Source organism: Petromyzon marinus, chromosome 8 (genome assembly GCF_048934315.1).
Source record: "Petromyzon marinus isolate PM22_M1 ecotype Great Lakes invasive population chromosome 8, UKy_Petmar_22M1.pri1.0, whole genome shotgun sequence".
Lineage (NCBI taxonomy): Eukaryota > Metazoa > Chordata > Hyperoartia > Petromyzontiformes > Petromyzontidae > Petromyzon > Petromyzon marinus.
Window position 1 is genome coordinate 13,992,512 of NC_133674.1, and position 26,053 is coordinate 14,018,564.

The 26,053-nt window shown below is 41.5% G+C and overlaps 1 protein-coding gene across 3 annotated transcripts; it reads left to right on the top strand.

The window, feature by feature from the left end:
• The first annotated feature begins 2,888 nt into the window (after positions 1 to 2,888).
• Positions 2,889 to 20,451, top strand: LOC142924112 (scavenger receptor cysteine-rich domain-containing protein DMBT1-like). Of its 3 annotated transcripts, XM_076065669.1 has the most exons (14): positions 2,889 to 2,995; positions 6,347 to 6,426; positions 11,640 to 11,945; positions 12,087 to 12,137; positions 13,791 to 14,102; positions 14,271 to 14,321; positions 14,539 to 14,853; positions 15,002 to 15,052; positions 16,970 to 17,281; positions 17,457 to 17,507; positions 17,713 to 18,024; positions 18,756 to 18,806; positions 19,055 to 19,366; positions 19,909 to 20,451. In XM_076065669.1, exons 2-14 carry the CDS (start codon positions 6,369 to 6,371, stop codon positions 19,935 to 19,937), a joined length of 2,211 nt encoding a protein of 736 aa, XP_075921784.1. In that variant the 5' UTR covers positions 2,889 to 2,995; positions 6,347 to 6,368; the 3' UTR covers positions 19,938 to 20,451. The 3 variants fall into 3 exon arrangements, with proteins under 3 accessions (XP_075921784.1, XP_075921785.1, XP_075921786.1); XM_076065670.1 differs by lacking the exon at positions 19,055 to 19,366; XM_076065671.1 differs by lacking the exons at positions 18,756 to 18,806; positions 19,055 to 19,366; positions 19,909 to 20,451 and having other exon boundaries at positions 16,970 to 17,049; positions 17,713 to 18,018.
• The last annotated feature ends 5,602 nt before the right edge of the window (positions 20,452 to 26,053 follow it).

Below are 26,053 nucleotides of genomic sequence, written 5' to 3' on the forward strand. Positions count from 1 at the left end.
ATAAATTTCCAAATTTTTTGCTTTCATGGCTCTCTTAGTCAAAAAGGTTCCCGACCCCTGCAGCAGAGGGATCAAAAACGGCCTGTCAATTATTCCTTTCAATAATGAAATTCAACTTTAAAACAAAATGGTCGGGTTGAAACTCGTTTAAGAATGGGTTGAAAAAAAGCATTGGGACAGATAAACGTTGACAGCAGAGTACCTTGAATTCAGGATTCATCGAGACACACGATTGATAGTTTTAAAAACGGAGACCTGGACGAACATATTAAAAAAAAAACCCTGCAAACTATACAAATGGGCGCCAAATTGGCCTCAAATCGGCTCAATGGAGCACGATTCGTTGTCACCACTATTAAAACAGGTGTATTGACTCAGCATGTGAGTCACGGTAGTCTCGAGGGCCCTGCCAAAGTTGTCCCGGTAGAGGGCAGCGATTGCTGTGCCTTGCCCCAATTAAGTATTGTACCCGGGACAAGGGAATGGCCAGTAAATGCAGAACAATAATGCAAAAACAATCGCTTTTATTTATGACCGGGTAATGATAGCCCGTTAAGAGTAGGTCTCCAATTCAAGGGGAGATCTGAATTTAAAAACGACGCAAACTAAGCAAAATGTGTTTGTATGGAGCGCAGCAATGCTGTCGTAATGATCGTATTTCCTGACCCGTATAAGAGACGTGCCATCGATAAACGTCAGATTAAGATAACCAAGTTCAGTCTGACAATAAACGCTGGCAGTGTATTTCGCAACACAGTTAAACACGAAACGGTCTACTATATACTGTAGTCACAATTAAACCTAAAACACGTGGACCTAAATATCAACATGAAACGCAAGGCGATAAAAAAAATCAATAAACCTCACACATAGATCCCTTAAACAAAACACGCGGTACATTTAAAACAAATTACATGTTAATCTTTTTCTTATAATATAAAATGCCTGATTAATAAACAATGTAATATTCCTGATATCAATCCAGTAAGTGTCCTGACGCGAACCTTACACACACCGGTCAGTCCTTCAATCCGATGTAACACTGCATCAATAACTCCGCAACAGACAATGCTTGATCGACGGCTACTCCACATATATGGGCCTAAACATGAACACAACCTACAATGAAACGCATATCGCCAGGAAATTTATGAATGAAGTCCCAAGTCACGCGCTCACGTGGGGCACCATTGGTCCACTAATGACGATCCATATACTCTTTGGTTCTTTCGGTAAAGTCACGTAGGTAGAAAAAATAATAGATCACGACGTTTCGATCTCAACGCAAGCAAAGAGGTTATTTCTTCCGCCTGATGAGTATGGATTCCTGCAGCCACGAAAGCTTCAAATCAAGATTGGTGACGATCTTTTGAATGAACAAGTCGTCGATTCAGATTATTATGGCCATAGGTCGGGCCGTGGTTGCAATAACTAATTCACCGAGGACAGACTGATTCCAATCGTATTTGTGCATTCTGTTACTCTTTAAGAAATTGACGACATCGATTTGAATATCAATTCCAATTCTACCCCCACTCCCCCCTCCAAAATCTGCTGTTGACAAATCCTTTTTTTCAATTGTATTATTGAAAGATTAATACAGCATGGTGAATCAAAGCCAAGCTTCACGTAATCAACCAAAATATACAAACAGATTAAACATTGATTTAAACTTCTGAATAGTTTGTGGTGCCCAGAATGGTAATGTGCGCTGCTGTGCTTGAAAGGCTGCCCTCTGTCGACAGTCGTGCATGATGAGCACGGCTGAGACGCTGAAGAACCACTCAGGGGTATCATGGTAAAGCAGTGTAGGAGGAGGTATGGTGGTAAACGAGTGCTGTAGTTTTCACACCTGATGATGATTGCTTGTGTTGCAATCGAAACGTCGTGATTTAATTTATTTTATATTTTATACCTACGTGACTTTACCGAAAGAACCAAAGGGTAGGGAGAGAAGTTGACATTGCACCAAACTGTGCTACAAGAGGCCGTCCATAAATGACGTCACGCACCTAGGGGGGGGGGGGGGGGGTCAGACATTTGTGACGATGTGTGACGAGGGGGGAGGGGGTTGAGAAATCTGACGTCACAGCAAAATGCGCAACTTTAAATTTATATAGACAACACGTTCTACTTAATTAAATATACTTTTTAAGAATTGTTTCTCCTACAACACCAGAGTGCAGCGCCACATTAAATACGCACTACAATGACAATAGTTTAATTGAAGCATATTTTATATATTTTTTTTGGGGGGGGGGCAGAGCTTTGTGACGTCATATTTGAGGAGGGGTCTGACTTTTTGTGACGCCGTGAGGAAGGGGGGAGGGTCAAAAATCGTCCAAAATCGCGTGACGTCATTTATGGACGGCCCCCAAGATCACGTGCCGTGGATGCCACGAGCTGAAATAAAGTGTAACTGCAACGTGAGTGAATACGTCTGTATGTCGGACTTTTAAGGAAGAAGATTATAATTCTACACCAACCACCATAAAATAGGTCAGGCCACGTCCTTATTACGGCTGAAAGAACCTATTCTAAAGACATTATCTCTGTTATTATAAACATTAAACGTATTTCAGACCACGTGCTTATTTTAGGATTACATCTGGACGAAATTTCTGTAGTATTTATTTTATTTTTTAGAACAAAGCATGCATGTCCATGTAATAAACGTTCATGAAATAGAATCAGACCACGCGATACATTCTGGCTCATGAGGAATTACAGTCGTTGATTGATGTAGAACAAAGCTTTCACGCCTATGCAATGAAGACAATGCAGATGAAGCAACCGCAATCAGAACGCGTGCTTCTTCTCTGGAGGACTAATTGCACGCGCGAGACTTGCACGAGTCGCTCGCAGGTCACCCGCTTAGAGGCCAATTTCCGTATAACGAGGTCGACAAAAAACCCCTATAAGAGAACAGGCTCCGTTGTCAGTCACCATTAGTTGGTGGAAAGAAAGGCGGTGGTGTCAGGGTGCTGGTCTTGGGGTAGGTAAGAGTCGCAAGGCTTCCGCTTAACAAAAGGAAGCCGTTTGCGGTCATTTATTTTGACATTGACCTTGTGGTGGGTGGAATGTGGCAATGTCTATCATTCGACTAGTTTGAAGTCTATAACGTTTAACATGTGTGTCACGAAATACGTTTTGTATCGCGGCTTGCTATGCTGTTTTGTTGGCACCATGCGTGCACCCTATTGGGCTGTATAATCATGCTGCATATATATCGTACAGTAAACAAGGTGATAGCTCCTTGACTTAATATAGCACGTAATAAAGTAACTTATGTCCACTTGTTTTGCGTTAAAAGTGCATCGGAGATATTATTACACACTGGAAGGGCATTCCCTACATTTGTACTTTAACAAAGACTTAAAGACTCGCCACGGCTGGTGACTCGACTTTATTTTTGCTAAGTTTTGTTTACGCAATTAAATGAGTGACCATTTTAATTTCAAAGACCTTGTTACCTCTTGTAGTTCCATCGCCTTTACCTTAAGTGATTACTCATTTTCTCTCTCGGATAACACTTTCTCGTGGACGTAGAGGCATAAAAGCCTAAATATTTACTATGTATGAAATTAAACGGCTTCTTTGAAAACAAATGCTCAACCTGTACAGTAAACGTAAATTCAATCTTTTCATTTTACCGTACATGGAAATTAAGCGAGGATGTTGAATTGGATATCTTTGCTTTTGAATTCTGTTTAAGCTCATGTACCTGACAAGGTGGAGCGACTAATACATCATTTGGTATCGATTAACAATACTTTGTTCTGATATGTCTATCTAAGAAGTGCAATTTTCAGTAATCCTATTTGTCGCCACAAATCACCAAATGGTGTAAATCCCATTTCCTATTTTGTCCAATGTGGATTTTTTTGTAACTTCGCACAAATAACTAAAATCAATATGCTTTTCTACCCACACGGTGAATTATTTAATATTTGTTAAATGGTATCTGGCTTATTTTTTTACAATATGTATATATAATAATGGGCAAACGTAACAATAAGTTAAAACAAGGAGACTTCTCAAAGAAATTGTAATAGAAACTGCCATGGTCCCAAACATTGCTGGCTGCTGCCGTGATGTGAACTATCATCGGAGATGAAGACTTGTTTTATTGTTAGTTTGACCATACTGCCCCATTCTTGGAAATGCACGGGGCGCTATATACATCTAGAATATAATTGGTGGAGAATGGGGCGAGGGAGCCAAGGACCGGTTTAGATATCACTCGTCGCCGATGCAAAGTCAGGTGACGTACATGCAGAAAGGCCGGGCTCTGTGATTCGTCTATATAAACACGGCAGGTGAGAGGCGCAGCCAGAGCATCCGACGTAGCTGATGCTCTTTCGACACTACGTCGTCCGGTGAGCGTTTTTCATATGGCCATAAAATAAAACAATCTTCACACACGCTAGCTGCAATCAGGCACTCAGTACTATGTGTATCGAGCATATAGTACGTGATTTTTGTCCATGGTGAAGTATAATAATTCAAAGTTCATCATGGGGCCTCCTTTGGCAGTACCAAAATATGATAATAGCTCGGCCCTTTTTTTTTTTTTGCACCAACACCGGTGTTAAGATGTTGAAACACCAAACTGAAACCATTCTGACCACGAACATTGTGGTTTTGCAGACATGATTCCTGGTAAGAGTTTTCAGTTTGGTGTTTTAACATCTTAATACTGGTTTTGCTAGCGAAAGAACCAGTACCGTTTTTGTTGCCAGAAAACAAAAAAGGGAAAACCTATCTTTCAATGAACAGTCTTTTCTAAATGATTATTACATCGCTGTTTCAATGCCATGACTGCAAGTGCTGACTATAGCTTGGCATGCACTGTTCTTTAAGCCATTCAGGAGGCAGATTTGATTGCATCCAATTAATGATTGTATTTTAACGAGTAATCGCCTAATTAAGATAATGTGTTTTATTTCTTTTCTTATTACATACGTAGTCGTTATAACAATTCTAAGTGCTGTCGAGTCGTCATACTGTGGATCACTTGGCAAGTTTCTTTACTATTGATGTGCATATCACAAAACAAGATGTATCATGGCTTGCCATGCTGTTTTGTTGGCACCATGCATACTTTCTTACATGCTATATAAGCATGCTGCATGGATACCGCATAAAGTGTGAAACCAGGTGAAATCTCATTGAGCTTAATAGAGTACATAATAGGAGTTAACAAATGCATGCAAAAAAAGTGTCCCAAGCATTTTTTTGTGTACTCTAGATATTTATCATTTTCCACCGATTTAGTTGCACATAGGGTGTTTTTTTTATTACTGTAGGTAGAACGGCATTTCATAAATTTATACTTGCTCAACAAAGATGTGTGTACAAAATCATTGCGCACAACATTCACTATTTAAACAAGCCTACATTTTCAATGATAATTTACAATACTCATCTGATTGTATACGATACATTTGTTAACATTTTGTATCTCAACTAAATTTTTGTTACAGTATTTGTGTACGAAATTTAATGAATATTTGACCATTAAATGTTAAGTTGATTGTCACCTCCTTTGTATTTCTATCACTTTTACCTTGAGTGATTGCACATATTTTCTCTCTCGGATATCAACTTGCAATGTCCGTGAATGTAGAGACCTAAAAGTCTGACTTGCCTTCTCGGTAGCCTCTTTGTTAACACATTGTCAACCTGTGCAGTACAAATACATTACGAAAGTAAACGGTATACAATTTAATGCAATCCACAAAGCACTATTCCAAATTAAAAAATTGAAGCATTTCATTAATTCAATCATCGGTGTTCATTGTACATACAAATTAAGCGAGAATGGTGAATAGGATATATGTATGCTTTTCAATGCAGTGTCGGGTAATCTACCCGACTAAGGCTCGAACCGCGAACAAATAATTTGGCATCAACATTGAATCATTTATAGTTTGTTCTGAGATGTCGACATCCAAAAAGTGTGCATTTTTTTTCAACAATCGTATATCTTGCCATTAAATCAACACCTAGATTGCCCAAGTGGTTTCCAGTTTCCTGGCTTCGTGACACCCAAACATGGCAGTTTGAATCCCATTATCATTGGCTCTATTAAATGCTATTTTGTTGAATGTTGACTTTTTTACGTACGTCTCAACTAAAATAATAATTGTGCATTTCTATCTACAAGATACACACATTCATATCAGTGACTGATATCTGATCCGGTTCTGGGCTTGCCTCGATCGACTGCCTCAAATGAGGACCTGATTGGGTGAATAAACATCGGACCGTCGGAGAAGAATGTGGTGATGTAACAGTGTTGAAGGCTTTACTGGGGGTCTTTGTCTTTGTTGTTTAAACCAAGGTGCGAGTAAAACCAGGACACCATGTGGTCTGTCGTTGTGGTCTTCGTCCTCACGATCCAGGCTGTGGCAGCTCAGCAAGGTATGATAATACAATCCCACAACTCTGAAAGAATGTGCAATTCACGCGCTATATAGCACTCGTAATGACGTTCGATTTCACGGGACAAGGTATCACAAATCAATGCCTCTGATTCAAATAAAGAAATCCTAAAACAATGTACAAGGAATCCACCACATTGCAGCAATGCAATAAAACTTTGTTTTTATCCTTAGATCCATGCTCGGCTCAGATTTTGACATGCACTTGGACAACAGATTAAAAACTTGTAACAGATGTTTGTTTTCCTTCCCCCGCCCCTCCAATTCGCACGGTTGGCTACGTACGGTGCAAAAAGTTCAACATGCATGCATACAAGACGCTTGTAATTTGCAGGGATATGCATGTAATTTAAACCTATGCATAAAGATTCAGATTTTATCAATATACTACTCGGTTGCATATTATAGGCTGTCCAGACGCGTCGTCCTCGGCCACCATTGTTCCATGCAACAGTGCATACTCTTGTGGCACCTCAGGCCCCATCGAAAACGCACTGGTCACACTTTGTACAACCTCCTCGTTCCTTCTGGAAAATTCCGGGAGGTCCTTCTAATCTTCTCCATCTCTTCCACCAATCATGTCCATTGGTCTCCTTCGCCACCTCGCTCTCCCCCTCGCTATTTTCTATTTCCCACAAAATATCCTTTTTATTTTAAGTCTTCAACCAATCCCGTGCTTTCCTGCGCCTGGCTATGCACCAGCTGTCGTTGATTCATTATTTGTTCAAGATGTCCTTGCGTGACCCTTGCTCAAATATGACTAAACAACTCTATACCTCCTGAAAGTATACATATTTTCTGGTTAGATCGCGTAAATATACTTTTTATGCTATCTACGTGACTTTACCGAAAGACCCAAAGACTATGAATTCACGCAGTCACAAAAGCTTTAAGTCGATGTAAATATAAATGCTTTGTTAAACCCACCACCTGACAACGAATTCGTAAGGTTTGTTATGCAAACAAAACGATTTGTTACTAGCTCAGCAAAACGGTATTGCATAGTAAACCCACATTTACCATTTTGAATACAAAGTTTAGTTGATAATTACAACCAGCCTCATCACGCGATAGCCAGCGTTGTGGAGAAATCTTGTTTCGGTCCTAAACGGAAGAATACATGTGGTGTCACTTGTGAGCCAATTAAGTGCGAAGAGAAGGGGTGGCAATACAACAAAATAACAATATATATAAAACAATAAAAAAATTCTCACGACGTTTCGACCATAACTCAAACGGTCATCTTCAGGTGTGTTGGTTTGCATAAATTTATTTTTAAACGGCGCATTTATTTATTTATAAAAAACGTTGGCGTCACGCGCAGCGATTTGGCAGTTTGCCCAGGACTAGTGCATCTATTTTTTTTTAAAGAGGAGGGGGAGACGAAATTTTTTATAATGTATGCTGTCTGAAAGCCACTGTAAGCGTGAACAATCAATTAAGAACTGAAATGGTTTATCAAATCTTTCCAATGATTGCTAAGATAGAATCCATCTTCTCGGTTGAAATTGTCTCTGTGCTTGTATATGTGGATAGCCTCATGAACGAATCTCTCATGGAAGCCAGATGGCTTACAAAGAACCTCCGTCTTGGAAAAGTCAATGGCATGTGAGCCTACTGAATTAGAACAATGATCTGCTACGGCCGAGGTGTTGGTCCTACCGTGTTTAAGGTCTGCTTTATGTTCACGAATGCGGTCCGAGACATGGCGTTTGGTTTCTCCAATGTAACTACTACCACAGAGGCAACTTAGTTTGTAGACACCAGGGTATTGTATGTCCGGAATCACATCTTTTACAGACGGAACCAGATCACGGATTTTATGTAATGTGTTGAAACGGACCTGGATCTTGTGTTTATTCAAGATTTTGGAGATCTTTTTTGTGATCCCAGCAATGTAGGGTAAAGTGATGGTTTTGAAAGGCTCCTCAAGAGGGTTCTTCTTCATGGTTTGAGTGATAGCTTTGCGGATTGTATAGTCGGAGTAACCATTAGCCCTAAGAGCTTGGTGTACGTGCTTGAGTTCACTGCTTATGTGTTCCTGGTCGGATATGCATTGGGCTCTATGATACAGAGTTTAAAAATAAATTTATGCAAACCAACACACCTGAAGATGACCGTTTGAGTTGTGGTCGAAACGTCGTGAGAATTTTTTATTGTTTTATATATATTTTGTTATTTTGTTGTTTCTCTTCAACGTGACTTTACCGAAAAAAACTAAGAATATGAATTACTGCAGTCACGAAAGCTTTAAATCAAAATTTAAGGGGTGGCGAGTTAATATATTCGTATAAATTACAATAGCTCTCTATTGGTTGGGTTATCCATAGTTGACCGCCATATTTTGCGTGCGTGTTGCACATGTGCACCATGCACGCACATTTGGCCGTTTTTGGTGCAAAAAAAATCGCAACACCTGTTGGCTGCTTGCAGTTAAGCACCACCGGCGTATGGTGACCTGTAAAGGCATGCAATTAAACAGAGCATTACTTGTAAATATGCTTCTAAGCAGCACTAAAACAATATCTATCAAAACGGTTAAAATGTTTTTCTCATTTCAATAGTTTCTCTGATTTAGTGTTGGCTGTTTGTAATCAGTTTTGCTCAACATTATTAAAATCAGTTGAGTGCCCATGTTGGCATGCGTGTTTTTGCCACAGTTGTTTTTGGACGTATTTATTTGTTATTTGTCGCATGTTGATCATTAGCCCCATCTAATCAACATAGCATTTGCTATAACAACTCAACTAAAAAAATTCACTTCATAAACCGGTTAACATTTAATTAATGCACGATATAACATTAGTCCTATGTAAAGGTCTTAATTTTACTGTTGCCCCACGTACAATTCCTGTCAATGAGATGATTACTGAAGTGGAATCGGTAGGTAGACATCTCCCACATAATCAAGCTGAGATGACCTACCATGAGATTGCCAAAATAATTACGACCGGTACATTTCCAAAAACAAATATTACACTCCCCATAAGGCAAAAAGCCTGAAGAGAATTAAAAGCAAACGTAGATATCCAAGTTCTTGCTGCTGATAAGGGCCGATCAACTGTTGTGGTGCTTCGTGAGGATTATGATAATAAAAACATATTTACTGGATGAAATCAAACGAGACCTAACCAATGCCTTGGAACTTAAGACTACAGCGATCATTTGCAAGTCATTAGTTCCCAAGGAAGAGCAATTCCTGATCAAACCTTAGGCGTCAACCACCAAGACTTTACTGTTTGCCAAAGACACAAGCCTGATGTCCAATTAAGACCCACTAGTTCATAAAGGCTGACTTTGCCAGGCAAAAGTTTTAAATAATCCGATTTGCTTTTTTACACTTTAGCTACGATCAGACGCTAACAACTGCTCTGTTTTTCCATAATGAAAGAAATAATTTACGCCTTGATTCAACTTATTATTTTTAAAGATATACCCATTGGAACAACATGTAGTAACTTAATTCTCCTGAGGGTAAGCTCCTATCTTTTACCGTTCTCAAATTATTCAGCCATGACCATCCTAATGCATATTTTTGTTAATTCACATTGGTTTTAATCCTAAATCTCCAAACGATAAAAGATTAACAATGGTTCTCTAATTTTATTTGCCATTTAACGCTTTGTGAAACGAATAAGTTCGCCATTTTTAACAGTTTCTGAATGACGTGCACGAACATGTTTATGGGGCGAAATAAAATCAAGATTTGGGGGTCTTAAAAAAATATCGGCTATGCAGAGTTTTCCTGTTTTGTCATAGAAGCTATCTAATATAGCAAATTTCAGCTTTTTTTTTACCTTGCCTAAGAAAGTACCCTGGAGGTTTTTGAGATGTACATATTAAGGTCTTTATTTATACAGATCGTGAGTAGAATAGGTTCTGCCAAATACAAATTAGCACAATACGTAACATACAGCCCCACATCGGCAGAACCTCAGTTTTTGATGAATGAAGAACATCTTGTAAATATAGTTTACAAATTTAAGCTTAACCCTGTTCTAGAGTTTTTTTTTTTTTTAACGTGACTTCTCTGGTCACGAGGATTCCAGTGGAGTATATTAAATTACTCTAACTAATACAGGTTTATCCAAAGATATTGCACGACAAGCTGAGCGCTATCTAAAAAATGCTTAATTCTTGTGGAAAGGTGGGTTTTATAACTAGAAGGAGCAGCAATGGACTCCATCTCCTGCGGTTGTGCATCTATACATGGAAGACATTGATGCAAGCACACTAAAACCAAGCTTGATTTGACGCTTTCGTGACTGCAGAAATCCATACTCTATGGTTCTTTTGGTAACGTCACGTAGGTAGCAAAATAATAGAAATATCTATTTTTAGTAGAATAATATATTTTTCTACACCCTAAAACCCTCTGACTTTAGAAATTGGATGACACATTGATGGTCTGACCACATTTACATTTACACGATCAAAAACGAAAAGTAAAACAAGACTGAAAAGAATAGATGGCTTAATGATTCATGGCAATGTACAGTCAGAACTCGTTGAGAGTTGCGTGTTGGTCAAAACAGTGTTCGACAATATACCTTGTGCGAATTTTTTTTTTACCGAGTTCAAAATGACCAACCCCTCGTTTTTTAACTAAGTCCTATTTCCACCCTTGACATTATTCTAAAAGATGCCGAGTCTTGTGTGGATACCACCTTTTTCCAATCTCACTTCAAAACAAAACCTGTCTTCATTACGATTCCCACTCGCAGCCCAAAGATCGCCACTAACATTTTCACTTGAACGTTCATGATTCACCACCGAGGTGTCTGAATGACTAACGTTTTCTATGAAAAGGCAGCTAGATGCAATTGTGAACATTTGCAATGTGCCATTTTATGCGTGTTACATTATTACACAAATCACAATTGTAAGTAAATCGTTATCAGTCTCATTCACACCTTAAAACAGATGCATCACTCCCACAGTACTACTAGTCAACATGAAGATGAGTAGATGAAACACCACCACTGTGGTCCGAAAAACATACCTCCATTGGGTAAACTGTCTAGCTGAAATGCGCATTTTGATAAAACCGCGATGGGCAAGGATTTCCTGTATTTGTATATTAAATACTTATGAGAACCAAATGATGACAACGTTTTTGATCAAGTATATGAACATTCTTCATGAGTGTGAGGTGGCAATTCTAATGCATTTACCACTTTCTCCTCGAATCAGCAATTCGCCTGGTTGGAGGAGGAGGCCCATGTCAAGGCAGGGTGGAGGTCCTCTATGCTGGCTCCTGGGGCACGGTCTGTGATGATTACTGGAACATCAATGATGCCCAGGTTGTCTGTCGCATGGTCGGCTGTGGAGCTGCTCTTTCTGCGCCATCAAATGCCTACTTTGGTCGGGGCAATGGCACCATCTGGCTGGATGATGTCAGATGCAATGGGTCGGAGTCCTCTCTAGGAAATTGTCCTCACCTGCCATGGGGGCAACACAACTGTGGTCATGGTGAAGATGCTGGTGTCATTTGCAGTGGTGTGTACATCTCAAAATATGTATTTAAATTTGCCATGCTCATGCGTCCAATACCGTTTATTAGATTGACAATTTATTATATAGTGCACTGTCTAGACCTCGGATAAAGAAAAACGCTAACATTCACTTTATTGGTTACAGCTCAAACAACCTCATCACCCACTACAAGGCAGCCGACATCTCAACCAATTGGTGAGTTTAGACTTTTTAATTGATGTAAAATTGATACGTCCTGCAATGACAGTTTTGTTCCAAATGGTAGCCTGTGTGATTATATCTTGCCTATTAGCGTCACTTGTCTCTGGATGAAACATGCAAAGGATTTGGCTCGCAAACCGTGGCATTTACATACAAAAAAGTACCCAGTTGCTGGGTGGTAAGCCCTGTGGTAAGCCAGTGCTAATCGATTTTTGCATCGGTCAACTTTAAAGTAGTTGCATTAACACCTTGTGGCTATTTATTATATAACGCTGCTCTGCGTGCGCAAAAGCACGCGTCTGCGCATGCGTGACAAATCCAGGCTGTGGTTGCCCCTAGCAACGCGCACGCGTTCGGAGGGGGGAATTCTCGTTGGTGTAAAAATAATAATACACCGCTGAAGTAAATTCTTCAAAGTGTAATGCCCCCCCCTCCACGCCAATGTTTGAACTTACTATGATAGGGTCGGTAGATACTAATGTTATAGCGCTTGGATACTATTATTGTAGAGTGGATGAATGGTGGGGGCGGGGGACGCGGCCCAGCCTGCCAAGGTGTCACCTCGGCTGGCTGGGCAAATCTAGGCGACGCCGAGGGCTCTGCACGGGACTAGGCCTCACCACGGCACTTAAGTACTATATTATTGGTTCTTTCGGTAAAGTCGTGTAGATAGAAACATTATAGTAAAACAAAGTTATTAAAAATGGTAAAAGGAATGAAACGCAAAACCCTAATGTAGACTGGCCTGTTTCTTAATCGGAGTGTGTACTGGCATTCTATGATGTAGACTGTAGCAATGGTTATTAAACCGTGAGCATTTAATAGCCATTATAGACTGCCAGTATGCTCACTAAGGATAAGAACCAGGCTACAGTCTACATTAGCAGTTTTTGTTTTCATGATATTTTCTCTAGTATTTAGTCACTTATTTTCTGTGACGTTACCAAAAGAACCAACGATTCTAAGTTCCTGCCGTCAATGTTAATACAGCTGCTACTACAACCATTACATTGCTAATATAGTTAGTATAGCTACTACAGCTAGTACCCACTACTATAGTTGGTTAATACTACTGTCGATAGATACTACTGTAGCGTTAGTTACTACTGTAGTTGCTTGATAGTACAGTCAGTAGATACTGCTGCATTGTCGGTAGATACTATGAGTCACTAGACACTACTCACTATTGTGTGTAGCCATATACCTGGGGGAGGGAGTAAAAAATATTGTTTGATGGTGAGGGGCTGACACTTTTCAGAAACCTTTTTTTAGATCTACCATTTACCCACCACGTTCTTACTTTCTGATTCCAGGACTTCAAGCCTCTTTATAATTTTGTTCATGGACAAATGTAACGCCGGGCTTTCACAACAGCTTACCACTTGTTATGTTTTGTTATGTTTTGTAAGAATTTTTCCCCCAGGCAGTGCCAGGTACTCCCTGGCAGTTTACTACTGTAATGAGCCAAGAATGTCTGTCCCGTGCGTGATGTCACTCCACATGGAGCTTCCCCCCCCCCCCCCTCATAAATAATCATGAGTGGGTCATTATTTTAGATTTACTATTTCGGATTAACTGCAATACACCTGTCCTTGAATAGGCTGACACTAATAACCTCTTAACGTTGTACAATCACTTTCTCTCCAGAATCAGCGATTTGCCTTGTTGGAGGAGGAGGCCCATGTCAAGGCAGAGTGGAGGTCCTCTATTCTGGGTCCTGGGGCACGGTCTGTGATGATTACTGGAACATCAATGATGCCCAGGTTGTCTGCCGAAAGGTTGGCTGTGGAGCTGCTCTTTCTGCCCCATCAAATGCCTACTTTGGTCAGGGCATTGGCCCCATCTGGCTGGATGATGTCAGATGCAATGGTTCTGAATCCTTTCTGGGACCATGTTCTCATCGCCCATGGGGACAGCATGACTGTAGCCACAGGGAAGATGCTAGCGTCGTTTGCAGCGGTGTGTACATCTCAAAATATGTTTTAATAAAAGTTCCAAATGTAATTTTTCTAATATTAAATGGTAATGTTTTGCTGTGTTTTGATAAATTACAAAATGAGCATAGTATATTGACTTTTATCGGATAATTAAATACCATTTTTAAAGTAAGATCTTAATTGGTTACAGCTCAAACAAGTACATCAACCACTACGAGGCGGCCAACAACTCAACCCCCTGGTGAGTATAAATGGATATGCAAATTCATACCTTTTTTTAAATCAAAAGTTCGTGTAAAATGGAGCTCTATCTAATACGCATAACAACAACCACATTAAAAAAAAAACGGTTTACTTTTCAAATCATCAACGTTAGGGAAAAAATAAACATAAGCATCTCACAACAGTGCATAGTAAAGCTTGCCAATGTATTCAGTGTACATTTCTTTAATCCGCAGAGACAGCCATTCGCCTGGTTGGAGCAGGAGGAAGCCCATGTCAAGGCAGAGTGGAGGTCCTCTATGCTGGGTCCTGGGGCACGGTTTGTGATGATTACTGGAACATCAATGATGCCCAGGTTGTCTGCCGAAAGGTCGGCTGTGGAGCTGCTCTTTCTGCCCCATCAAATGCCTACTTTGGTCAGGGCAATGGCACCATCTGGCTGGATGATGTGACATGCAATGGGTCTGAGTCCTCTTTAGGAAATTGTCCTCACCTGCCATGGGGGCAACACAACTGTGTTCATGCTGAAGATGCTGGTGTCATTTGCAGTGGTGTGTACATCTCAAAATATGTTTAACGCTTTAAGTGCTAAAATGCGTCATATATAAAGGTAATATTGCAATGACAGGTATGTATGAATTGCATTTTCTAAACCTCCATGAAGGAAACCCATTTTAAGATTCACTTTATTGGTTCCAGCTCCAACAAGCTCATCACCCACTACAAGGCACCCGACATCTCAACCAATTGGTGAGTTTAGACTTTTTAATTGATATAAAATTGATACGTCCTGCAATGAACGTTTGGTTCCAGATGGTAGCATGTGTGATTTATATATAATACTATGAGCCCAGTGTCTGCGTCGTGTGTGTCGTGTCACTCCCCCCTCCATAAATAATCACGAGTGGGTCATTTTCCTTTAAATATTTCGGATTAACTACAATACACCCGTCCTTGGACAGCCTATAGGCTAGTACTATAAACTAAGTGTCCAATCGCTTTCTCTCCAGAATCGGCTTTTCGCCTGGTTGGAGGAGTAGGTGGATATCAAGGCAGAGTGGAGGTCCTCTATTCTGGGTCCTGTGGCACGATCTGTGATGGCTGGAACATAAATGATGCCCAGGTTGTCTGCCGAAAGGTCGGCTGTGGAGCTGCTCTTTCTGCCCAATCAAATGCCTACTTTGGTCAGGGCAATGGCACCATCTGGCTGGATGATGTGACATGCAATGGGTCTGAGTCTTCTTTAGGACATCGTCCTCACCTGTCATGGAGGTGTTAACTACACACTGTTCAGTAACCTGCATTTCCACCAGGTATGAAGGGGGCAGTGCAGCGTTACCTCAGTTTACATAACGGTTGGTCAGATGAGGTGAAGTGGATCGTAGCCACAGTTGGGGATAACCAATCGGACGGTTCCATGTGATATTGGTTATACCTGGCCACAAACGAGTGTAAGAAGGGTGACCGCGCAGAGCTCTAATTCTCTCCCTACACAGACCAAAGTCCGGGCTGAAGACTAGCTTGGACCCCTGGACCAGCCTTCCAGCCCTTCTGAGGGCTAAGGCTCGGCGTATCCAGTGGTCAGGACCCACCGGGTCAGTGGTGGGTCAGCTTCTCCTGGGTCCCAGCCGGAGGACTCTGGACTAGGGTAGCGGTAGACGTGCAAGTCGCGCTGAGTCCGGAGGCTGTACCTCCTTAGGGTATCGGGTGAGGGGACCGTATACCCCTCCTGTGTGTTAAGGACTGTGTGGGAAAGGAATTACAATAAACAGTGCCTCGTAAGAAGTTTATTCGTCTTTATAAACACTACAGGGGCAACACAACTGTGTTTATGCTGAAGATGCTGGTGTCATTTGCAGTGGTGGGTACATCTTAAAAATGTTCATAATGTCAATTTTTATTTTATGATCAATTAGCATATTTGCTTATTGCATGAAATACAATTTTCATGATATGTATATACCTTAATTCAATACCACTTTTTAAACATGAGCAATCTTAATGGGTTACAGCTCAAGCAAGTACATTGGCCAACAACTCGACCCCCTATTGAGAATACGTGTCAAACTGGAGATGCAAATTCGTACACTTTTTTTTTTAATGAAAAGTTTGTAAATGGGTGTCTACAATACGTACAACCACATTTTAATTAAAGGTTCCCTTTTCAAATCGTCAAGTTGGTGTACTAAACGAGGATCTCTCGATGGTAAGTGATTAAAGCTTCCTAATTTATTCAATATGTAGTGTATTCACTTGAGACGCACGTTCATTCTACGACCACAACGGGGTAACTACATAAACGGGTCGGCACTGCCTGACCCACGATTCCGAGCACAACGACACTAGACGCATAACACAGCGTGTTCCATTCTAGCACACAGCCTTGCTCTGCCCTTGGCCACGCCCCCTTCTGGAACTCGCAAGAAGGTCCCCTGGGCTCTACAACATGTCCCTTATTGCCTTTGGCCCACATATGCCCTTGCCAGCCAATAAGACTGCCTGCCACTCTGCCAGCCACCGGAACCTTGCTCCCCCTAGGGACCATTTCCATGACATTGTGTATCCTGCTGGCAGAGGACTTACTACACGCCCAGTTCCTCTGTCATGAGCTGGCACTAGGTGCCATAGTGACCCATTGCCACTAATGTAAATATATTTAATCCACAGAGATGGCCATTCACCTGGTTGGCGGCGGAAGCCCATGTCAAGGAAGGGTGGAAGTCCTCTATGCTGGCTCCTGGGGCACGGTCTGTGATGATTACTGGAACATCAATGATGGCCAGGTTGTCTGTCGCATGGTCGGCTGTGGAGTTGCTCTTTCTGCCCCATCAAATGCCTACTTTGGTCAGGGCAATGGCACCATCTGGCTGGATGATGTCAGATGCAACGGTTCTGAATCCTTTCTGGGACCATGTTCTCATCGCCCATGGGGACAGCATGACTGTAGCCACAGTGAAGATGCTAGCGTCATTTGCAGCAGTGTGTACATCTCAATTGTTTTTTTTTTAAAGTTCCCAATGTAATTATTCTAATATTAAATGCTAATGTTTTGCTGCATATTTTATACATTACAAAATGTTCATATAGTATATTAACTTTTGTCGGTCAATTAAATACCATTTTTTGGAAAGTGAAAAATCTGACTTGGTTACAGCTCAAACAAGTACATCAACCACTACGAGGCGGCCAACAACTCAACCCCCTGGTGAGTAAAAATTTGTCAAATGGATATGCAAATGCATACTTTAAAATAAGTTTGTTATAAATGGATGTGATCTAATACACAAACTTTTTTTAAAATGTTGACTTTTCAAATCATCAACGTTAGGGAAAAAAATGACAAGGATCTCAATAGCGTTATAATAAAACTTGCCAATTTATTCAATGTACATTTCTTCTGTAATCCACAGAGACAGCCATTTGCCTGGTTGGAGGAGGAGGCCCATGTCAAGGCAGAGTGGAGGTCCTCTATAATGGCTCCTGGGGCACGGTCTGTGATGATTACTGGAACATCAATGATGCCCAGGTTGTCTGCCGAAAGGTCGGCTGTGGAGCTGCTCTTTCTGCCCCATCAAATGCCTTCTTTGGTCAGGGCAATGGCACCATCTGGCTGGATGATGTGACATGCAATGGATCCGAAGCCTCTCTAGTAAATTGTCCTCACATGCCATGGGGGAAACACAACTGTGTTCATGCTGAAGATGCTGGTGTCATTTGCAGTGGTGGGTACATCTCAAAATATCTTCAGTTTAACTTTAAGTGCTAATATGCATCTAGTATAAAAAGGTTGCACCTTATTGTAATTTTGCTTCATTTCCATTTGCCGTGGTTGGAATTTTCGTTTTCCCATGTGCTTTCTCCGTTTGTTTCCCACGATGTTGCCTGCATTGGTGCTTCTCTTGCCACCCTTCCCCCACCTCTACATCCTTTATAAGTCCCTGTACATTGTTCCTCCGGTCGGCTTTCTGTGTACTTCTCCATGCATGTCCCTTGGTGTGGTGGTACTCTGGTTGTCAAAAACCTCTCTCCCTGTATCTCTGCTACCTTGCACCTCGTGTCTGTTCACGAGTCCCTGTCCTCTGCTTACGTTGATATGTTCAGCCCAGAAAATGAACAGAATTTAGCAGTCTTTTGAAATGCGTGGTCAACCAGATTAGTGTCCAACTGTTGGCCGACTGGTTTGCATCACATGTTTCTAAGGTTTGTAGAGTGCGTCTCCCATCTTCTTGCTGCGTTTGCCGTTCTGTGTGATGTCTTTTTTTTCCCATGTCTGCCTGAGCGCTTGTGTCGCATTAGAAACGTCGTGCTTTATTTTTTTTGTATTTACATTTTACTGCTACATGCATGACTTTACCGAAAGAACCACTGAATACAGCACTACATATATGAATTCCACTGTCCATATCTCAGATAAAGGAAAACACCATTTTAACATTCACTTTATTGGTTACAGCTCCAATAAGCTCATCACCCACTACAAGGCAGCCAACATCTCAACCAATTGGTGAGTTTAGACTTTTTAATTGATGTAAAATTGATACGTCCTGCAATGACAGTTTGGTTCCAGATGGTAGCATGTGTGATTATATATAATACTATGAGCCCAGTGTCTGCGTCGCGCGTGTCTGTCACTCCCCCCTCATAAATAATCACGAGTGGGTCATTTCCGAGTAACTAAAATACACTCGTCCTTGGACGGGCCTATAGGCTAGTACTATAACTATTAACAGTGTCCAATCGCTTTCTCTCCAGAATCGGCTTTTCGCCTGGTTGGAGGAGTAAGCGCATGTCAAGGCAGAGTGGAGGTCCTCTATTCTGGGTCCTGGGGCACAGTCTGTGATGATTACTGGAATATCAATGATGCCCAGGTTGTCTGCCGAAAGGTCGGCTGTGGAGCTGCTCTTTCTGCCCTATCAAATGCCTACTTTGGTCAGGGCAATGGCACCATCTGGCTGGATGATGTGACATGCAATGGGTTGGAGTCCTCTTTAGGAAATTGTCCTCACCTGCCATGGGGGCAACACAACTGTGTTCATGCTGAAGATGCTGGTGTCATTTGCAGTGGTGTGTTCATCTCAAATATAATTTAAGTTCCTTTTATTGTGCTCTTACATTACAGTTTATTCCAATCAATGTTTGCTATAAACTTCTTAAACTTCTTAAGGTGCTGGTGTTTTCATACAACACTTAAATTAGCCATGAATGATTCAATTATATTTGAGTACTTTATGCTGGCTGCATTTGGATGTAGAATGAACGCTTTGTGGCATCGACATGAACAACTCTGTTTTTGTGAGCCCCTCTTGTTTCTCAACCACTCGCTGACATAGTGAAGTTGGATCAAGTGACGTCCATGGTGAAAATGTAAAGGGTTTTCTTCCAAAAGGTGGAACTAAAAATGTTTTAGCCATACAAGCAAAACCCTAGGGCTCATACCTGTTGTGCAGAATTGGTCAGATCTCGTTAATTATGGGGGCAATTTTTATACCTAGCATTCTAATGTCACTGCACGTGATATGAAAGGTGCAACATTCGAGTCAAGTTGCATGTTCCCAGGTGTCCCTTTAATTTGTTCCCTAACCATTCTTCACTTCCCTGTCTTTCAGAATCTACTTCTACTAAACCTGTACACTAGAAGACGACCCCTTAAATAGACACCACAACAAACATTTCAATGCCACGTACAGCTTTTCTGCACTTGTACAATTTGAAGGGTCTGGAATTTGCTTCCTGGTACTATGCGATCTTTAAGCCATTTTGCAATCAATTGGTAGACACAGCTTTTGTATAAAATGTAACACTTTACATTATGTACACAATCCTGTTGGGGCAGACCATGTGGTGTCAAAACGCAATGTTGATCATGAAATACAAATTCAAAAGTGTCTCGCTGTGACTAGCCCAAGCACTTTCCATCCATTTTGGGTCCTTAATGCCTCCCAAGTGTTCCCTATTTGTTTCATGAGTTGACCCCACAGCACAATTTATTAATGCCTTTGTCTTTGTTTAGACTTGACGCTACTTGTTCAGAACTGCTAATGATGTACACCATTTGTGGGGGTTGGGTTTAAAAGTGCTTTTTGTAAATGGCTCTTGTCAAATTGCAACTTCTTGCCGGTATCTAAAATAAAAGTGGTACCTTTCCTATACCCCATCTTTGATCCAATGCGTATTTTTACTGTGCATACCCACAAACACCTCCTTTTGAACTGCTTTTTAGTAAAATTGTATTGTCACACAGCCTACATGAGCCAGTGGTGGAAATGGCTAGCTGGCACAACCCAGAGATGAGTGCAGCAGGAGCTGGCCCAAGGTAGCTCCCACCTCTGCCAGGCTCTCGTGCACCATCTTAGCTGTCTCAGTTGCTACTCTGGAGGGGTACATCACATGGCCCTCTGCTCTGCCGACGAGCCTTGCCGCAGACCAAGGCCACCCCCAACGCGTCTCCATCTCCTTTCACCCATTGTCCTCCTTTTGGTGTGGGAGAACCATTCCGAGTGCTGCACTCCCTTTGCTCCCCGAGGGTGTACCATTTACCACATACCTGCTGCCAAGCCTTCAACACGTTGTGACCTCTGCATGTAGTGTGGCAAGGGCATCGTGGTAACGTCAACGTGGCTTGGTGAACGGTGGTTTGTGTAACAAATTTTTTTTTTATATATATAATCCTTTAATCTGTATGGATATCCCCTAGAGCAGTGGGGCCCTTCTGAGTGGCATGAACCTAGCCTAAAGGATGCCTACACACACTCTCCACCCGAGGGGCCATGCGCCCTTGCCACAGCTTTCACTTTAGGGGGAAGACTGCATGCCCCACTGGTGGCAGGTGAGCGTTTGAAATTGGGGGGCCTCACGATTTGAAGAGCTCTCCCATTATAGATGTAAATGCCAGCACCATCTCGCATTACCAACAGAAGGATGTACTGTAACCTTTATTCTCTCACCTTGGGTTTGGGTTGGCCTTGGTGGAGCTTTTGTAGGTTCATTTTGACCTGGTGGTGAGCGCAGCCTGGTGGCATTAACTCCAGGTGTGTTTTCCAGTGGAACCCAATGCATTCGGCTCCACAGTCCACACTGCATCCTAAACTGAGACTGCACCATGAAACTTCCATTTACATGGAGACGATGAACAGGGAAGCGTGTACACTCGGCTGCTTTACCCAGCCAAGCTGCAGATCCACGAGAGAGGAGACTATCTGACTAATGAAATGAGGGCTAAAGTCTTTCCCCAGACCTGCTCCTAGATGTCCACAAGGCGCTATACAGACATACCTTGGCCTTCTGGCTGTGCCCAGATATGTCCTAGTTATCAGGATATTAACAATTTCAACTGTGGTACAGAGGTGGGCACCTTGGTGGACTGATCTTTTATGGAGTTTAAACCCAAGGGGGCTGTCAAACCCCCATTTTATGCCTTTTGCTCCAAAACTACATGGCAAAAAAAAATCTGGGCAAACGGAAAGACCATTTACACCCCCCCCCCCCATTCCACCTAGAAACTGGCACCGGTCTCTCTTTGCCTTGGTGGGATTATAAAGCAGCTCGGTCACAAGCGGAAGGGTAAGGAGCTGTAATACGAGGTGACGTGCCCCCCCCCCCCCCCCCCCCGTTCATGGAGAACCCTATATAACACGCAATACTTAAACAAACACTGATGAGTCGGGGCTGGGTTGGAAGACTTGGACCATAGACTCCAAACCGTGCCACATTGTTGCTCCCAGGGAGGAAAATGGCTGATCTGGACATTGTTACTTTCATTTGTTTTATTTGGTTATAGACTCTCCCTCACCCACCCCTTCTTCCTGCCCTTTGTTAATTCACTGCTGCCAACCAGTCCCTACTTTTGTAAGGTAATGAACATGTACCTTTTTTATTGGCCCCCCATTTAGGGGGAGAACCACGCAGAGGAAGCGTCCTGTCTAAACATGTGTAAAGACGGTACAGTGCGATAGAGGGACAGTATGTATAGATAAATATACTGAAAGACAAGACGGTGTCTCTGAGAGCTACATTACACATGTCTCTCGCTGGTGATATGTTACCTCTGCTTCTTTTGGCTTCAATTAAAAAGTTGCTATATTCATTGAAGTGAATTCAGTCAACTGGCTTCATTGCAAAAGTTTTTCCTGGAAAAAATATGGTACTAAAAATAACACTACCAGCAGCACCCGTGTACCAGTTTTGCACCTGTGTTTCACGATGTTTAGCATTCATTTGAAGGCTGATTTTGCGTGTGTGGATCCCCATTATTACATTTTCGCCAAATCTGGTGCATGTTTTGGAATATGCCTTTGTGTAATGTTTACCATGGGACATCACCGCAATAATAAAAGGTAGGTTGGTTATTTGAGTTCAAGCCAAACTTGAACGGTCCTTGGTGCTAAAATGAGCAGTTTTGCCTTTTTATAGCATTGCAAGTGTTTTCTATCACTCCGATATTCACATTTGTTGGAAGGGTGTGAAGATATTTCTATTTAAGAACTGCAGGGAATCCTTATCAATGGGGCCTGGGAAATAACATTTAACTAGTTGAAGTAAATACTTATTCTGGAGTGTGGCTCTTTTAAGTATGCAAGGGGTACACCTCGTTAATATTGCCCTGCAAAACGTGTGCAACATGTTAACCACTGTCGGCTAGAATAAGCCATGAATTGAAAATATTGCTCGGTATGCAGTCCCCATTCATTAGCTGCTATTATAATGAGTGTTTCCTGTAACTTACGAATTTGACTGCTCATGAGTAAATGGAATGAGACGAACACGATGTAAATTGAGAAACCCAGTTGACTTATGGGTGACTGAGCTGGATTTCAGCTCAATCTATTACTTGTAATCCTGAGTCACTGGTCAACTCTGGCGGCACTTAACCAGTGGTTGACATTCCACATTACCGTGTTTGGTCATTTATAGTATCGTCATTTAATTTCATATGAAGTAGCTTGTGTTATGCATCAGACGGAAGATGGGCGAAGTGGACCTCTGATCTAGAAATTGAAAACACTTGATCCAAAATAGAGGTTTTTGGGTTAGATCGAGTAAATATATAAACGTGTTAAACCCACCACCACTCGCCACAGCCAACTAGATTTGTGGAGAAGTCAACGAGTCAATTCAATTACTCGACAGTCTGGTAACGAACAAAGGTTTAGCCAAAGCTATTCCAAGACTAGCTGAACACCGTCTAAAGAACACTTACTTCTTGTGGCAAGGTGACTTCTATAAACAAAAGGAGCAGCAATGGGCTCTCCTTTGTCTCCTGTGATAGCGAATTTTTACCTGGAAGATTTTGAAACAAAAGCAATAGCTTCAAGCACACTAAAACCCTCTGCTTGGTTTAGATATGTGGATGACACGTTGGTGGTCTGGCCACACGGCAAAGATACACTGAACGCATTTCTAAAGCATCTCAACTCGCAAAACCCATCCATCCAGTTCACCATGGAAGTGGAAGCTGACAGAACTCTAACATTTATGGATATTCTGCTCGGACGGGGTAGAAATGGTAAAATAACACAGCGTTTACCGAAAGAAAACGCATACTGACGCCTATCTGAATGCAGAGTCACACCATCACCCCGCACAGAAATCTGCTCTTATCAAGACGGTCATTCATCGAGCTTAGAAAGTGTGAGATGGCGACAGTCTGAGAAGTAAAATTCAACATGTTAAAAAAGCGCTGCAAATGAACGGTTACAGTGATGCACAAATCAACAGGGCATTGAATACCAAAACTAAATCAAATAACAAGAGCATTTAAACTGCCCAAGTCATTAAAACGATCAAAATACATTGCGGGAGTAACTGATCAACTAGCTAGATGTTTAGAAAAACAAAACATCCTTGTCAGATTTGGCACGGTACATGAAATACAGAATTTAATATCTGGTAGAAAAGATGTATTACCAAAGCTATCAACAGAAGGAGTGTACAAGATTAACTGCACGTGTAGTAAATGTTATGTTGGGCAAACAGGACGAATGATCAGCACAAGACTAAATGAACATCAGAGAAATATGAAATTCTCCCAAATACAACTGTCAGCAGTAGCAAAGCACGCGTGCCAACAAGGACACTCAATTGATTTTAATAATGTTGATGTTTTGTGCAAGAGCACAGAAGGGTGGTCAACACATCTACGCCTCAATATATAAGGAACGAAACAGTAAGACTGCTCCACAAATCTGGCTGTCGCCTGATGAAGCTAGTTGTAATTACTGGCGAAACGTTGTACTCCGTTTGTAAATGTTGTGGCTTGGCTCTCCAATACACCCGTGTGCTGTACTAGTGACGAATTGGCATGTTCTGTTTACGTGACAACCCTTACTAGGTGGCTATGTCGGATGGTGGTGGGTTTTAACGACACATTTATATATTTACGTGATCTAACCCAAAAAACCTCTTATGGATGATATTGGTCACCAAAGCCTACGTGTTAAACTGAAAACACTTGGTCATATATATTTTTTCACGTTTTGAAATATTATGCATCCGTACACTAGTTGTGGTGGAGTCGTTAGTTCAGTAAATTATTTGAAAGATTCAAAATTTGCATAAAAAATCTAATGCCACATCCAATAACACAAACTTCTGGCAGATAAGGGATTTAGAACAAATTGTAACCTCGATGCACAAAATTATATCAATTTAGCTTCTAGTCAAGGGTCAATGTAATCCACATATTTTTTGCCAATTTTTGGACTCTTGGCTCAATCAGGTGGCATACGTGTTGGCATTGATTTTTAGTGGGTTGTAGGACTAACCTCCATGGGGTGTCAGGTATTGCATTGCAGGCTCCATAATATGATCTGTTCATTTCGATGCAGATCATTGGATTCCTGCTGTATTGCAAATAAAATCAGAGTAGCTATGTCTTGTAATGTTAAAATTATGTGTGCCAACACACCACAATATGACTGGTATTGGTAAAAAAAAAATCCTGATGCTAAATTACTTCCATATTGCTCAAATCACCCCTTGTTGGAAAAAATAAAACTTGACAGGATGTCCCTAAAAAGTCTTGACTGAGGCTTTCCTGGTTAATATAGGGTAAGAATAATACCAAAGGTAATGCTTAACGCATAGGTTTACGTGACCAATATCATCCCAGAAGAACCTCTTCGGAAAGGCAATGCTCTCACCTTATAAATAGCCTTTAATCGATGTTGGTGAGTAATTGTGTAGGGTAATTAATTGCATCACTATATTAGATGTTTGTACAGCAAGTAGGTGGCTTGCCTGACATACAACCGTACAGTGGCTGCGTACCCTATTCAACTGTAGCATGCCACACTGGGGATTTCAATAGGGAATCGCAGGGTGTAAGGTGAAGTGTGCGTGTGTATATCAAGTGATTGCAGTGGGTTATGGCTGTGGTACTTACAAATTAAATTCCAGGTAATGCTTACGATGTGCGGTGCAATGTTTTTCATTTATTTGTATGGTTTGAGTGGCTTCACTGAATTATTGTTTCTCGCCAACATCCCGCAATCAAACATTGGCCAACGTGTCGCTGTACTCCACAGTACAATACGATCCTTGCTGACCCACAGCTATAGATACACCAGTATATCAAATCTGTGACTATCGAGGCAGCTGAATTTCTGCACGCCGGCAGAAACGCTCATGTGGGCGCAGAGGGCCGTTTGGTGATTGGTGAGCAAACATTGGTTATCCTGCAATGACGCTAACAAGGAACTTATCGGTTACAGGAATTGCCTGGTAATGACCTCTGCATAATTAAGTTTGAACAAC